At 44.0% G+C, this 14758-nt stretch overlaps 1 protein-coding gene across 1 annotated transcript; it reads left to right on the forward strand.

Annotated features, from left to right (window-relative positions):
- The first annotated feature begins 818 nt into the window (after positions 1–818).
- Positions 819–14516, forward strand: LOC116226986 (uncharacterized). The gene is made up of 6 exons (XM_090142289.1): positions 819–1469; positions 3546–3668; positions 4831–4966; positions 11158–11264; positions 12447–12744; positions 13497–14516. Exons 1-4 carry the CDS (start codon positions 1341–1343, stop codon positions 11181–11183), a joined length of 414 nt encoding a protein of 137 aa, XP_089998415.1. The 5' UTR covers positions 819–1340; the 3' UTR covers positions 11184–11264; positions 12447–12744; positions 13497–14516.
- Positions 14517–14758: the final 242 nt, after the last annotated feature.

Here is a 14758-nt window from a genome sequence, read left to right on the forward strand (position 1 = left end):
AGGTGCATACAGAAGTGCCTGCTTGGGGAGGAGAAAGGGCACTTGCATCACATTTCAGTCTCCTAGGCAGTGCAAGGTAAAAAAGCAATTTGAACACTCTGTGACAGAGCTAGACTATAATCCTTCTAGGTACCTCTGCAATACCTGCCATCCAAACCACAGAGCGAAACATAAACAAGGGGGATAACATCATGGATCACATCCTGTTCCTCCTGAGTATGGCCCAGATTTCTACCTCTGCGCAAGTGTTTGATTTCACTGTTGTGCCAGGAGCAATCTGGGACTCCAGCCCTGTTCCACATGAAATAATGGAAGGAGTTGGACGTGCAGTGCACAAAGCACTGAGTTGCTGCCAGAGCCCTGAAAGGAAGATGTGTTGCCTAAAGTGCCCCTTGCTATTAGGCAGTGCTGCTGAACAAATGGAGCAATGTATTTTGGTGACATCTGCAGTACAAACCTGCAAGCTGCATTACACTACAAAGCATGCCGAGCTCCCACCGGTTTACTTCGCTGCTAACAGTTTGCTCAGCATGCAGCAGATTCATCCCCCCTACCGAGGTCACTAAATTATGTTTCTGCATTAAGGTCACCTTACATATGTTCTTTTGCATCCACTTGTAGGCATATCAGTCGGACCACATAAATGCACAGGTGTGTGCTTGTACAGCAGACAGTTTTAATGAAAATATGAATGGAAATTTTCATACTCTCATTAATGTAGCCTCATTGTGCAGCAAAAAGGATTTTTTCTGAAGATTTGACAAAATATCTATTTTGGTCAGACATTGTGTGAAATATTGGTGATGGGTGCACGGTTGGCCTGGATGACCTTAGAGGTCTTTTCCAACCCTGGTGAACAGAAGTAAACTCTGATCATGTGTTTCAGTTCAGTTTTTAGGCTGAGGATAGGAAGTTAGCATGAGGAAACTCAAAATAACTGTCTTACAGTGGTTCTGACTGGTGGATTTTAAATAAGTAAAAACCTCAAGACTAGGTGTTGCAATATATCACGCTTGTTTAGCACTTTAAATTAATTACATGATTTTAGGACTTCCACTGTGCCTGGTGTTGGTGCCGTGTATGAGGGGGTTCAAGATGCTTCCAAAGTGATCGGTACTGAAACGCAGCTCCTGCCAATGCTGAACTGGATGTTTAAGGTTCCCTCCACCCATCATGCAACTGATGCCACTTGGAGTAAGGGGATTGTGCTGATTACACAACGAACTCAGATGGGGAACCTCAGCCATCCAGGAATCCTAGAGGTGATCATGGACTGACCTGAAGGTAGAAAGTTTGGAACACCAGCAGAAGAAGAAGTGGTAAAGAGGCCCCACCATACAATGAACAACCAGAAAATGAAAAGAAATTTGCCCTGTTCGCTGATGGATCATGTTGTACTGGGGGGAAGCATCGCAGATGGAAATCTGCTGTGTGAAGCCCTACACAACAAGTTGCAGAGGCTACTGAAGGTAAAAGAGAATCAAGCCAATTTGCAGAGGTAAAGGCTGTCCAACTGGCCTTACGTGTTGCTGAACAGGAGAGGTGGCCAATGCTTTATCTTTATACTGACTCATGGATGGTGGCAAATGCTCTATGGGGGTGGTTACAGCAGTGGGAGCAAAATAACTGGCAAAGAAGGGGTAAACCTATTTGGGCTGCTGAACTGTGGAAAGATATTGCTGCCCGAATAAAGAATATGGTTGTCAAGGTGCGCCATGTAGATGCTCATGTGCCCAAGAGTCGGGCTACTGAAGAACAGCAAAATAACCATTGGGTCTGGAGAAACAAGTCCTGTGGTGACATGGCACTTCAGAAAGAACTGAGTCAGATAATGGGATTCATTTCAAAAATTCACTTGTGGATACGTGGGCCAGAGAACGTGGCATCAAGTAGATTTATCATATCGCCTATCATGCACCAGCTTCTGGTAAAATTGAATGATACAATGGGTTGTCAAAAACTGTGTTGATGGCAGAAAATCTAAGCACTGGGAGAAGCATTTGGCCACCTGGTTGGTCAACACTCGAGGATCTATCAGTCCTGATGGTCCTGCCAGCTCCCTACATGCTATCAAGGGAGAGAAGGTCCCTGTAACACATGTGAAGAGCACGATGGGAAAAGTGGTTTGGGTCTTTCCATCTTCTGGGAAGGGCAGACCTCTTCGTGGAACTGTTTTTGACCAGGGACCTGGGTCCACTTTGTGGGTGATGCAGAAAAATGTGGATGTTCAATGTGTACCACAAGGGAATCTGATATTGGGGGAGTGCAGTCAGTAATTCCATGTATATATATATACATATATCTATGTGTGTGTTTAATGCTTATTAATTATTGTTTTTTGTTTGTACATATTAAGCATGATGTAGTGATATGGAATAAGGGGTGGAATGTCATGCTTTTATGATTTTTGGTTTTGTCGGTATTCCACATCATAACATCATGTAGTGCTCAGGGAGTTAAAGAGTTAATGCTCCAGTTCCGGGTACCTGTCCCAGAAGAGAAGAACTACATACCCCAGAGGACTTTGCATTCAGAGAGGAGATAAAATGCCTGGCAAAGTCATGGAACCTCACCCTCCTCCATTTTGCTCATCCCGACTGCACGTCTTGCCTCACCATTAGAGTGAGGCCTTTGGCTTTTGGACACTCTCTCACATTATATTTGATTTCTGAGCTTCAATTCTAATTTTATTGCATTATAGTGTGTTATCCTGCATTCCAACATCTTATTTAGTAAATTAGTTTATTTCTCCTTGGATTGTTGCTGCTGTTTTGTTTTAGGCCCATCCCTCTATCCTTTTCCCTTATCTCTTTCCAGGGCGGGAACCATAGGTCCCCCCACCCTGCTAGTCACAGAACCAGGCCAAATCAGCTCATAAACAATCCCTTGGATGCCTTCCTGCTAACAGAAGGAGCAATTCTGCATCTTGGCCAGTAGAAGTGACAACATTTTCCTTTAGATTTTACCAGTTAAGAAGGCAATTTCCAACATGGTTTTCCATTTTCTAATCTAACAAGCAATCATTTAGAAAAATACTGAAGATCAGAGAGAGATCATAGAATGGTTGTAAGGGTGCTTTGGGGTCACCTGGGCCAACCCCTATTCAAGCAGCTCAGCCTAGAACTGGTAGCCCAAGACCACGTCCAGATGGTCTTTAAAGATCTTCAAGGAGAGAATTATCAATCAGAGATGAGAGGCAAAAGAAAAAAATATATAGAACAGTCACAGAAAGCTACTTAGTGAATGGAAACATTATAGAAGCAATTATTATGTGATAATCCAGTCATAGGCAGCTAAATTGTTCTGTATGGGCGTTTTTGTAGGTGTGAATAAAGTTCTGGGAGACGGTTCCTCAAATTTCTGTAGCCAAAGAGAAATCCTTATTTTTTCTTGGCATAACTGAGTATTTCAAGGGATCTTGGTTTTCCAGCACCACAGAAGAGTTTGAGGTTTGCTTAATAGCCCGTAATAAGCAGTCATACTTTACACACACACTCCAGACCCAGCAGATGTGCTTTCGCGATGATGGCTTCTTGTTATTTCAGCCTCTGTGCCCCAGCTTTCCTCCGAGGACCACTGTGGGGCCTGGCCCAGAAAAAGTGCTGCATGAGAGCTGCAGCGTGAGAGCCAGCTGCAGCCATGTCATCACCAGCTTTCATCAGCCCCAGGTGAGGACTGGTTCTCATGCTGGTTCAGAATTTCAGAGAAGAAAAAAAAAAAAAAGGGTTTTACAGTCACTTCACAAAAGCCCTGAGGCCACCCATCCATCCCTAAGCAGTGTGTGGACATTCCCACAAGCCCAGGTGCTGGACTTGCATCATCAAATGCAGGGTTTGCTGGTAGGTTAGGACCTCGACCTTGACTCCCAGCCAAAGGGGGAGCACAAGCAGTGACCTCCAAGCTTAGCTGCCCCTTACCAGGACTCCTTCACGTGTAGGCGGATGTGTTTTCTTTTCTGAGGTGGGTTATTTTAAGCCTATGTCAGATGCTGTCAGTCACCAGCCTAACAGAACTGCTCGGACCCTTGGCTTTGCTTCTGGTGCCCCACAAGGAACTTCACAAGCCGCCCACAGCCCTATTGGCATACGGCTATCACCACTCCACTCCCCAGACATCTTAGGCTAATAAACTGGTAATTGAAAGGCGAGTTCAGCACTGCTGTTTGCAGAGAGCCACGACCGCTGAATGATTACCCCAGCAGGCAATGCTGCAGAGGTGTCGAAAGAGTCTATTAGTCTGCTTAGTCTAAGGCAGTACAGAGTGTTAGGGTAAGCTCTCCACAAACAAAACTCCCTTGCATACGACACAAGAAGAGCAGTATATGGGGTGCTCTTTTCTGCACTGTCACCTATTGGGTTGTGTTCAGAGAAGCATCACACATGCGCAGAGCTAGGTGAAAAGGACTGGAAGTGCAGGTAAGGATGCAGCAATCCATCCACCTGGGTTTTAGTTCACATGATGGGGGAAAGGCACAGGAAGGGGAAGATTGCTGCTGCTTGCTAGCAAGGAGCTGCACCCATCCTGCAACATAGTGTGTCTCTAAGACTTATTCCTACTGGCTAAAAGTCACCCAAGGACACAGGCCATCCTTAGGAAGAGATAAAGATCTCCATAAGTATCCTCAAATATCTAGCCATCAAGCAATATTTTATAGAACACATTGGAAGCATTTTAAATAGCTTTAAATCAGTGTACAAGATGTTTTACCATATCCAGGTTAGTGCATTCAAGTGGACTCTCCCTCCTCTCTCACCTCATCTTTTTTCTCATCAAGAGGCTGATCTGACATCATTCACAAGTTTGGAATTAGCCTTGTTTCTGTTTTATCAGCTCTGCTGTCACCATGGTTCTGGAAGCGCTCAGGTCACCTCGCTCCCGGTTGCTCTGACACAAAAGCAACAAGACACCGAGGGCTGCTTTGAGAAAAAGAAGCTGAAATCCTACAGGAGAGCAAATAGCGCAAAAGGTAATCCTTGCTGTCTGAAGGAAGAGATTTCACTGAAACTTTACCTCAGGTTAATATTTTAATTGGGAACCTCGGTTACTCAGTCACTCGGTTACAGATGGAAAATCTGGCTTTGGGAATGCTGGAGTCAAAGTTGTTCTGCTTCAGTCCAGCATCCCTCAGTGCAGAGAAACCTGGACAACCCAGACCAAGTCAGATCTGGCAAAATCAGGGATAATTCCTCATTATTCTCCTGCTGATCTCAGGTGCCATCCATGGAAGTTAACAGAGAGATACCAGTTGGTACTGTAAGACCAGGCCCTTGAAACTCAACTAAGGGCACATAAAAGCGAGCACTGCCCAGGGCTTTTAGGAGCAGCAGGCCAGCCATATGAGTGGGAAAGGCCAAGCTGGTGGCCCTGGAGGCAGCAGGCTTTTCCCCAGCCAGCAGCTATCCATGGGGAACCAGCATTACCTTTCTTAAGTGACCAAACCACCACAGGGGAGTTGAGTTGCTCAGATTCCACTTCTGAGCACAGAGTCCATCTCTTTTCACTTTCTCCTCCATGATTAGAAGCACAGACTGCTGCAGAACGCATCCCTCAACACAGCAGTGTGGCTCAGGAGTTGTTTCTTCACAGGGAGGCCCCCCCACTGCTGTCAACCCGTGTTATGGCTCAACAGATCCTGCCTTGTGATTCTGCCCAGTGAGGATGCCCTGTGGCATAAGCTCACCATATGACTGCATGCTGTGCACATTGAGGTAACCATGTGGAAGAGCTAATTACAAGACAGGAAATTAGAGCACGAGCTCAGAGGAAGCAATCTTTCAGCATGCAGCAAACCCAACCATGCAGTACTTAGCAAGTGTGTCTCTGGAAAGAAAACTGTCTGCATCAGAAGTACATGGGCTAAAAATCTCCCTTTCTCTCTCAACTTCTGCTGTTGCACAGCTCAGTGGAAGTCTAAGCAACATTGTCTAAGATAAATAGGAGCCTCCCTCATTAACAGTTCAGCAGGATGCTCAAGCACACTCTTAAATTTAGGCTCATGGGTGATCTTAACGACTTCAACAGGATGGCTTGCATACTTTTTATTAGGCATGTGAGTGAGAACCTTGCTGAGTCACATCCAGAAGGTTCATACTTTCTTCAAGATCAAAGGCAGCATGCTAGCTCCTACAGCCGAATCCACATGGCTGCACATTATTTGCTTTACACTGACTACATTTGAGTGGGATGAAGTCCAATCTGCAAGCCAAATTAAGCTCTCTCCCTCTTGTGTTCTTCTGTATTTATTTCTTTTTTTGTTGTTGAGCATATCAGCAGAAGAAGCTGACTTTTGACAATGCAGAGATTTGCAAATGAAATGCTGGAATAGTTTGCAAGTTGCTACAGCACTAAAATACTAAAAGGCAATCTGCAATACGGCTAAGTGAGATGTTAAGAGAGTTAGAATAATGTTTTCACTGGCACTAAGACACCTATGATCCCCCACCCTGAGGTTTAGAAAGATGAAAGTACACTCTGCCAGACAGCAATTCCTTTTGACTTGAGAGTCTACATTTACTACTGTTTGCTTTGAAATCTCTATAGCAGAAGGACAGAATAGCAAAACATCTTTGAAATATCTTCCTCTTCTGACCTGCCCCCATCCAAATTATCACCAAAGCAAAGGCTGCACGCACCACTCTCCCTAGCTCAAAGAGGAGCTCAAACAATGTCACTGTCACAAGAAAATGGGCCTGGATAGAGGCTGCAAGTAACAAAAGCTTGCTTTTGGCCTGCTAACTTTGCAAACACAGCTCTGGGTCAAGGGGTGAAAACATGTAGAGCTGTCAGATCATGTTGGGTTCTCAGTGGATCAGCTGCGACTTGGGGAGAGGATCAAAGCGCTCCCAGCCTGTTCCATACCTCTGGTCAGGGCAGCAGATACACACAGTACAGTTCACCAGGAGGTACCTCTAGGAAAGGCAGGGAAACAGCTACAGCCAGCTCACAGGCAAGACCCAGTATCCCAGGAGCCATATAAGGAACCTGAAAGCTGTGAGATGTCACAAGGACAGAGGCATCACTCTGGACAGGACCAGACTAGGGACTGGCTGGGAGTCAGCTGAGGGCAGTGCAACACACATGTACTCTGGAAAGCTTGCTGGCACTACACACACAAATAGAAATGCATGCTTACATACACATATACATACCTGTCTGCCCTTATATTAAATTCTCATGCTTTTTGGTACAGGTTGAAAAATAGGCAGCAGTCAGGTACAACTGATGTCCCAGAACATTTATGAGACATAAATGATGGTCTCGTTCAGAAATATGATTAATGAAGAAGAAATCCTTTGTGGGCTTTTTGCCATCTCAGCAATTCCCAGTTCAAATTGCCTTATTTAGCATGCACCAGCCTTTGCTTTCGGATTTCTTACAGTTTGTACTGCTAAGTGAAACTTAAAGGCAGAAGCCAAACTCTTGTATTCCCAATGCATGTGCCATCTGCTTGGAAATCAAAAACCCTCAGATGCTTCAAATCAGACCCGAGATCACTGTCAGCTGAAGACAACAGATTAATACTGAGAGAGCACAAACTGGGGCAGAGCGTGGGTTCATGTTAGCGCTTGCTATCTTGTCGCACTGCGGGTGCCAGAAGCATTGCAGGATCCAGCTAATCCCTAAACATAACCCTGCATTTTGAACAAACTGTCAACAAGGATCAGGTTTGTCCATTAAAAGGTTGTTGCACAGGAAAGTCGCTTTTTCGGTGCTGTTTCACTTTAACCTTTATCATCTGTGTTCACACAGACAGACTGAATAGCCAGAACTAGGGAAAGTTTTCCACTAACACACCCATAAATGTATTTTTTCCTCTGAAGCAATGGAAAACTTTTAAGGCACTTAGATGCCACGATGATGAGCATGGCATTAAAAAATGTAGATAGATAAGATAAGGCAGAAGGGGTTGTCTGGCAGGAGTCAGCAGCTGTAATTTGACATGACGATAATTCCCCTTGTGAAGGCTGGGGCAGGGGCAATGTGGCTCTCACATCTTCCATTAGCAGAGCAACAAATACAGAATACTCATCAAAGAGTCCTGTAAAAATCACCCTATCTCTCCAGCCAATGTCTAGAGCCACCAATAGAGTCAAATGCTCTTAAATGGGAAGCTAAGGAGTGTATGGGGCCAGCGTGAAGCACCGTCAGCTCGTCACAGCTGAGACACTATGTGAAAGCAGGGTCGCTGATTGAATTAAGATATTGGTGGTAGAAACACAACATGGACGAAAATAAGAGATTGTTAGTAAGTACAAACTTTACAGGAAGTAAAAGCAAAAATGAACTTTGCTTGTATGTTAACTTCCTTCTCTCTAGCTATGAAGTTTCAGAGGAAAAAAAAGTTATCATAAAAGCATCTACTGAAAGCAGTGGGCCAGTCCCACCTATATCATGGGTGGGACAAAGAACCCTCCTGTCTCAGCTCTGTGTACCCCACCAGCTTCAGTGTGTTATATCCAGAAATATCCCCCCAGGAAAAGAAGCGTCCTATGGTGGAGGAGAGTGCACAAAAGCAATGCTTGCCACATGTTTTGGGGTGGTCTTCCCTTCCCTTCCCTTCCCTTCCCTTCCCTTCCCTTCCCTTCCCTTCCCTTCCCTTCCCTTCCCTTCCCTTCCCTTCCCTTCCCTTCCCTTCCCTTCCCTTCCCTTCCCTTCCCTTCCCTTCCCTTCCCTTCCCTTCCCTTCCCTTCCCTTCCCTTCCCTTCCCTTCCCTTCCCTTCCCTTCCCTTCTCTTTTCTTTTCTTATTCCAGCAGACCTTGTGCTTTACTCTTAGGCAGAATGTCTAGGGACCTTCCAAGTTTTGCCAGCCACGAACAACTAGGACACACTATAAACTGCTGAAGGTCTTGTCACAATTTACCATTACTGCAATTAATAAATAATGCTATGAACCCCACTGCAAAAGACTACATCCTCCCCTGATCCATGCACTAGTATTTCTCTGCACGTTTCAGAAAATTTGGACCCATTTATTCTTACAGTGTTTCTTTACTCACTAAAGGAAAGACATCTCTGCAGCCACAGTCACAATCCATGCAGGAACAAAACTCAGGGAACTAAAACCAGGGAACGTTTATCCCTCAGCTCAGCCAAGGATCTTCATTGTTTATGAGGTGAAGTGACTGACCTCACCTCCTCCTGAGCCTCACCAAGGTCTATTTCTCTTCTAGTCCCAATGGGGACTAGAAGAGTTTCCCTTTGCAAGGCTGAGGTAGATTGGCAGCACAACTCAGCAGCCCAGCAGCCCAGCAGCCCCAGGCTCCTCTCCTCTGTAAACCTTCAGTCCTGTCTCTCCATCCACATCTGAGCTGGAGCTCCTTGCTGGCCTGCAGAAGGCAACCACAAGACAAATGGACACAAAGGGAAGTGGAAAGGTCAAGGGCCAATCCAGCTGTTGCTCGGGTAAATTGGTTGGAAGAAACAAAGCAGAATTCCAAAATACTGATATTAATAAAGCCCCAAACCAAACCATAACAGCACCTTGACAGAGTGATCCCCTTTCCTCAGTTTACACCAAAACCCACAGCACCTGCCTCCTTTCTCAAAGTCAGTACTCTTGTTCCAAGGGAAAGCCCAGGTTCTGCCCCCTAAGAGCACCATCTGGAAAAGCCATATGCAGGGAGTTTAATATTTAAGAGTGAGCTGAGCTCAAGGTCTTCAAATAAAAGACCACAGAATCCCTGCTGGCTGGCATTGGCATCCTAGTGCACAGCAACAGATGCTGTTCAAAGCCCCAAATTAATTTCTGCAAAAATAAATGTAGATACAACATATAAATCCTTCCACAACAAAGCTGAGACAGAATTTACTGTAAAGGCACAGCAGAATGTTGCAAGATAGACATAAGAGTTTTATTTGTATTTGTATGCATTTTATTTATTTTATATATATATATAAATGCATATATATAAACATTTTATGTTAGCAAGAGGTTTTAATATGGAAAAGAAATCTTATCTTACTGGGGTAGAAAGGTCAAGGTATTTTAAACTAATTTTTCCACAATTTGTGTCTGACAGAAACTGATGCTGTCTAGGTAAGTACCACTATCTTGGGATGAGCTCAGGGCCAGCAAAACAAGGTGATAAGAAAGGGACATCATCTCAAAACCAATAAATCTCCTTCCCAGATGGCATTTTTATCTGAGAGCGCCAAAAGAAGCTAGACAGGAAATTTGTGGACCTATATAATGGTAAACTTGTTAAGAGTAAGTGAGTTTCTGAAAGACTAACTGCGAGTTAATCTGGTGCCCCTGATTAAAAAAGAACCTCAGCACTTCAGCTAATGTTTACAGCACATAAAATAATTTAATCCAGAGCATCAGCCTCACAAATATCTATGAAGGAGATAGCATAACTAGCTTGCATTTTAAAGAGGTCCCCAGACAATGAGCTAAAACTAGGGAGCACAGCAGTGCAAGCACCAAGGCTTTCCTGCATGGATTGAGAGGGTTCCTGTGCAAGGATCTCTGAATAACCCCAGAGTTTAGTTTTAAGGCAAAAATATGAAAGCATGGCATGAGCGCTGAAGCTCAGGAGCTTTTCTTCTAAAGCAGACCTTCTGCTGAGTTTCAAGAGGTGAGACCTTGGATCTCTGGTGGAGACTTTCTCATTTCATTGGGATAATGGACCCAAAGGACACCAGGAACCCCCCATGAGCAGGCTGTGGGAATGCAGGAGGAACAGTATCAGCTTTGGCTCTACAATTGGTGCCCCTAAGCCTGCAGCAGAGCACAGCCATTGCCCTGCTCAGACCAGTAAATTTCAAGAGGACCACACTGTAGCCACAGGTCACGTAGCTCAAACAAGGAACTCACCCCTCAGTTCTCATAGAAAAACAATCCCAAGCATGTTTCAGATTTACCAGTATCACTGTTGGACAGATTCAAGCAGTCATGATGACCACCTATCAAACTTGCAATGTTGATTTTCCTTAGCAATAGGAGAGAGTAAACAATTATTTACACAGCTATAGACAATAGAAGCCTTTTTTGTGTACTTCTGCAATTTTAGTGATAAAGTATTTGTACAAGAAGAAGCACACTATTGGCAGAGATAGTCTGTTTTGTTCTTAAAACTGATATTTAACTAATGCTCAGAAATGCTTTTATGTAATCTGTGCTCTCTTACGCTGATGTATTAATAATGAAATTGCAGCTCTCCAAGAAAGTAATGAACATTAACAATGGAAGTGGAATCAGAATCCTATAATGCAAGAAATACTGCTGGGTCAGCTGGACACAGAAGGTGCATCAGTGATTTCAGTAAGAACATGAAAGGACCATAATGATAATGACTCTGGTTGTATTTGCATTGTTAGTGTCTCTCAGACAGAAAGTGCTCTCTGGACTTTATAAACTCCCAGGCCAGGAGATGTCAAGCTCTGGCATGAGGGTGCTTCTGAGGGGCCTCTCTAAATAGGGTGTTAACTGGGTGCAGGATGCTCTGTAAGGCTGGTGTTTGGAACTTACACCATAACTTAGTATGACACAGCAACAGATCTTCCTCCCAGAAGGTGCTAATCCTTTTGGCTCCTGTGTAGCACCCTCAGAGTCTGGCAGCAGCTACTATGCACCTCCAAGCATGCAAGAACATGGTAGGCGAAACACATAGACGTAAGTGCAGAAATTCATTAAGAAAAAAAGGCAACTATACCTTATATAGTCTTATGCACTCAGTTGTAATGCTGTGTGCAGTTTTATAGACCTGGGAGCTTTTTAATGTTTGCAATATTAATACTGAAAGTGCTGGAAAAAGGTGGGTTTGATTTGCACCCTTCCCCACTTTGAAGGGGTTCTGTGGTCACCAGTAATTATAGATCAATGATCATCAGTATTTCTATAAAACATTACTGACTTAGAACTCAAACTGTGAAACTCAGATATAAATATTCCTAATTTCAGGCTGAAAGGGGTGAGCAGACCTTCTGTATCATAGAACATTAGCAGATCATAATCTTCCTCTACTACACACATTGCATTGAGGAGAGTTTTCTGGTAGCCTGGAGTTTACTGAGGCTTTTTTAATCCTTTCCCTGTCTCTAAACAGATCCTAATCTTCTTTGATTTTCCATGCATGAGTGGTCAGGCTGAATGAGCAGATCTGTTATCAGCTGCAAGGAGTCTGGGCTCACAGCTGTTGACTGATAAGTCCCTCTGCAACACCCCCACTCAGTGCACCAGGTCTTGCTTCCTTTTGCTTATCCCCCCGCAGGAACCCAGGCTGTGTGTGAAGGAGCCTCTACTGAGCCTCTTGTTCCTCTCACCAGCTTCTCTGTGCCTGCCCAGCAGACGTGGGGTGTGATAACACACCAAGCACTGGGCTGCAGTGCTGGATTTTGTTGAAGAGTTTTGTGTTCTAGGGTGGAAATATGAGATGCTTGCTAGCAAACAACATCCATGATTTTGATTCTTGTGCCATTTTTTCTTTCTTTTTTTTTTTTTTAGTGAGAAGAGCACCAGATGCATGCAACTAATAAAGCAAACAAGTAAGCAAGAACACAGCTTACACTACTGCTTTCTCCAGCAAAGTTCTCTGTTTCAGATGTACAGACCGTGACTTGAGACAATGCATTGCCTTGGTGGTTTGATTTCCCAGATTCAAAAGGCAGTATTTCCTGAACAAAGAGCAGCTGAGTGACATCCCAGGAGAAAGTGCAGTGGTAGGAAGAATCTTGCACGCATACACAAAGCAAATCCATGTTTTGCATCAAGGGAATAATTGTCAGCCAAGACCCTAGAGATGGTAAATTGTCTGTTTCACATATACTAATGGGAACTCAAACATTAAGTCAAATAACGCCCCGAGATGATGCAATGTTGAAAAGCAAGTTGTTAACAAAGAGAGGGGCTGAGGGTGCTTCTCCATTTGAAGCGCGCTTCTGTGTTTTCCTTCCAGACTCAGAGGATTAAGGTGATAAAGGGACAGGATTTGCCAGCAGTATTTTAGCCAACAAACACATGGAAACAATGCAGATTGCTTGTACCCTGTTTGCAGATTAATCATTATGGCTTCTCTTTTGTTTGCCTGTTGGTGGGAACTGTGCTGTTCAAGAAATCTTCCCAGATTCCCAGATGTTATCTCTATAAACTTTGTACATAATTTCTATGTAGGAGAAAGAAGGGTAAATGCCCATTTGCCTTTACTAAGCTTGAAAACTTAATATTTAAATGCAGCCTTTTTAACTGCCTTTGTTGGAATTCAAAGTGAGTGTGAAAACTGAAGTTACAGACTTGTACTGTCTTTTGTCGTATAGACAGCAAATCCAATAAATCCCTCTGTGAAGGTGGTAAGCCTAGGAGATGAAGAGATGTAAAACATAGTAAGTGCAGTATTAAAGGTAGAAAGTTTCCACTGTAAAAACTTTTTTTGGACCTAGTAAAATTTTCATAAGATTCAGTAGGAAGAAAAGGATTTGCTTAGCTTTTCCTCCGTACATATTTGTCTTTGATCAGAGGAAGTGAATTGATTTGCATTTTGTTTCTCCTCTGTTTCAGGTACCAGCTCTGAAGCACAAGGACACTCCTGCTTTATTGGAGATCAGTTGTTGTCTTCATAAGAAGCAACACACCAATCATCCAAAATGGAAATGAGGTCAATCTTGCATAAATCTATTCATCCTGAAATGAGCATAGATGAAAATATATATATACATATAAATATATAAATCAGTAAGAGCTGCTGTGATGTATTAACCTAAAGTTAATTTTGATCTTGGAACATACTTTCCTATTTTTCTGACTGCATACTCGTGTTTACAGTATATATACACAGATTAAAGATTTTTTGCAAAATCTAAGAAGAGGCTTCACACCAGGGTGCTGACCTTTGAGCCCACACTGCAATACAGGCCCGGGTCCACGATCAGCTCACTCTACTCACCCTTCGCCCATTTGCACTTCAGGCCATCACTGTGCACTTCTTTCACATCTTTGTCATTTCAAACACTACGATGAACAGGTCCTGCTGAGACAGCAGCCACCACAGGACATCTAGATTTCGTCCTTGCCCCTCTATGCATCAGGGTAAGAATACAGCAGACACCAGCCTAAACCCTTAAGTGGGGATTGGAAATGGAGGCATCGCTGCCACAGCACCTCGCCTCTTCCTCAGCACTCTAACTGACTCTGAAGGGTGCCACAAGAGAGTAGCTCTGCTGGATGCTGCCACTGAGACTAGGAGGAGCAAGCCAGGTCCTGTCACATGGTGGGTATGGGGTGGGAAACAGCTGCTTCCAAAGCTCCTCAGCACCAAATATCTGCTTTGTTCCTTAGATGATTACACCCTGCAGAAAGCTTCCCCACTGCTTTAGTAGAGCTTTTGGGCCATTCTCCCAACATAAATCTATGCCTCACTTGTCAGGAGGAGGAAGGCAACGAGAGACAGAGGAACAATGAGAGTTTCAGACCACCTACTCTGAGATCAGCTACCCTTGCGTGTTCCAGGGAGACAAACACTGCTGAGGCCCAATGCAGGCACTGATACTAGTGAGAAAGGTTTCTGATTTATAGCCTTTGTTTCCATGCTGAAGCTCAGCCAACAGCCATCTCATCTGAGGCTTTTCTTCTAGCCAGGTGCTCATTTCACAGCTCCCCTGCATTCCAAGAGCTGTCTAGTTTAGGTTGGCAACGTTGACTATGCATTTTTATTTTTGCTCTGTTATAGGTAAGGTTTCTCGCTCCAGCAACATTTACATCATGATCTTGCTTTTCCATTGACAGCCCTGTGCATACATAATTCTTTCACAGCATCTGTAAGG

Source organism: Phasianus colchicus, chromosome 6 (genome assembly GCF_987193195.1).
Source record: "Phasianus colchicus chromosome 6, bPhaCol1.hap1.1, whole genome shotgun sequence".
Taxonomy (NCBI): Eukaryota; Metazoa; Chordata; class Aves; order Galliformes; family Phasianidae; genus Phasianus; species Phasianus colchicus.

What these genes read in the sequence shown, in the direction of transcription:
- LOC116226986 (XM_090142289.1), top strand. Translation starts at nt 1,341, where the DNA reads ATGAACAACCAGAAAATGAAAAGAAATTTGCCCTGTTCGCTGATGGAT. An exon ending in CCAGCTTTCATCAGCCCCAG is followed by an intron (nt 3,669 to 4,830) that starts GTGAGGACTGGT and finishes CTGTTTTATCAG; the next exon opens with CTCTGCTGTCACCATGGTTC. An exon ending in GAGAGCAAATAGCGCAAAAG is followed by an intron (nt 4,967 to 11,157) that starts GTAATCCTTGCT and finishes ATGAAATTGCAG; the next exon opens with CTCTCCAAGAAAGTAATGAA.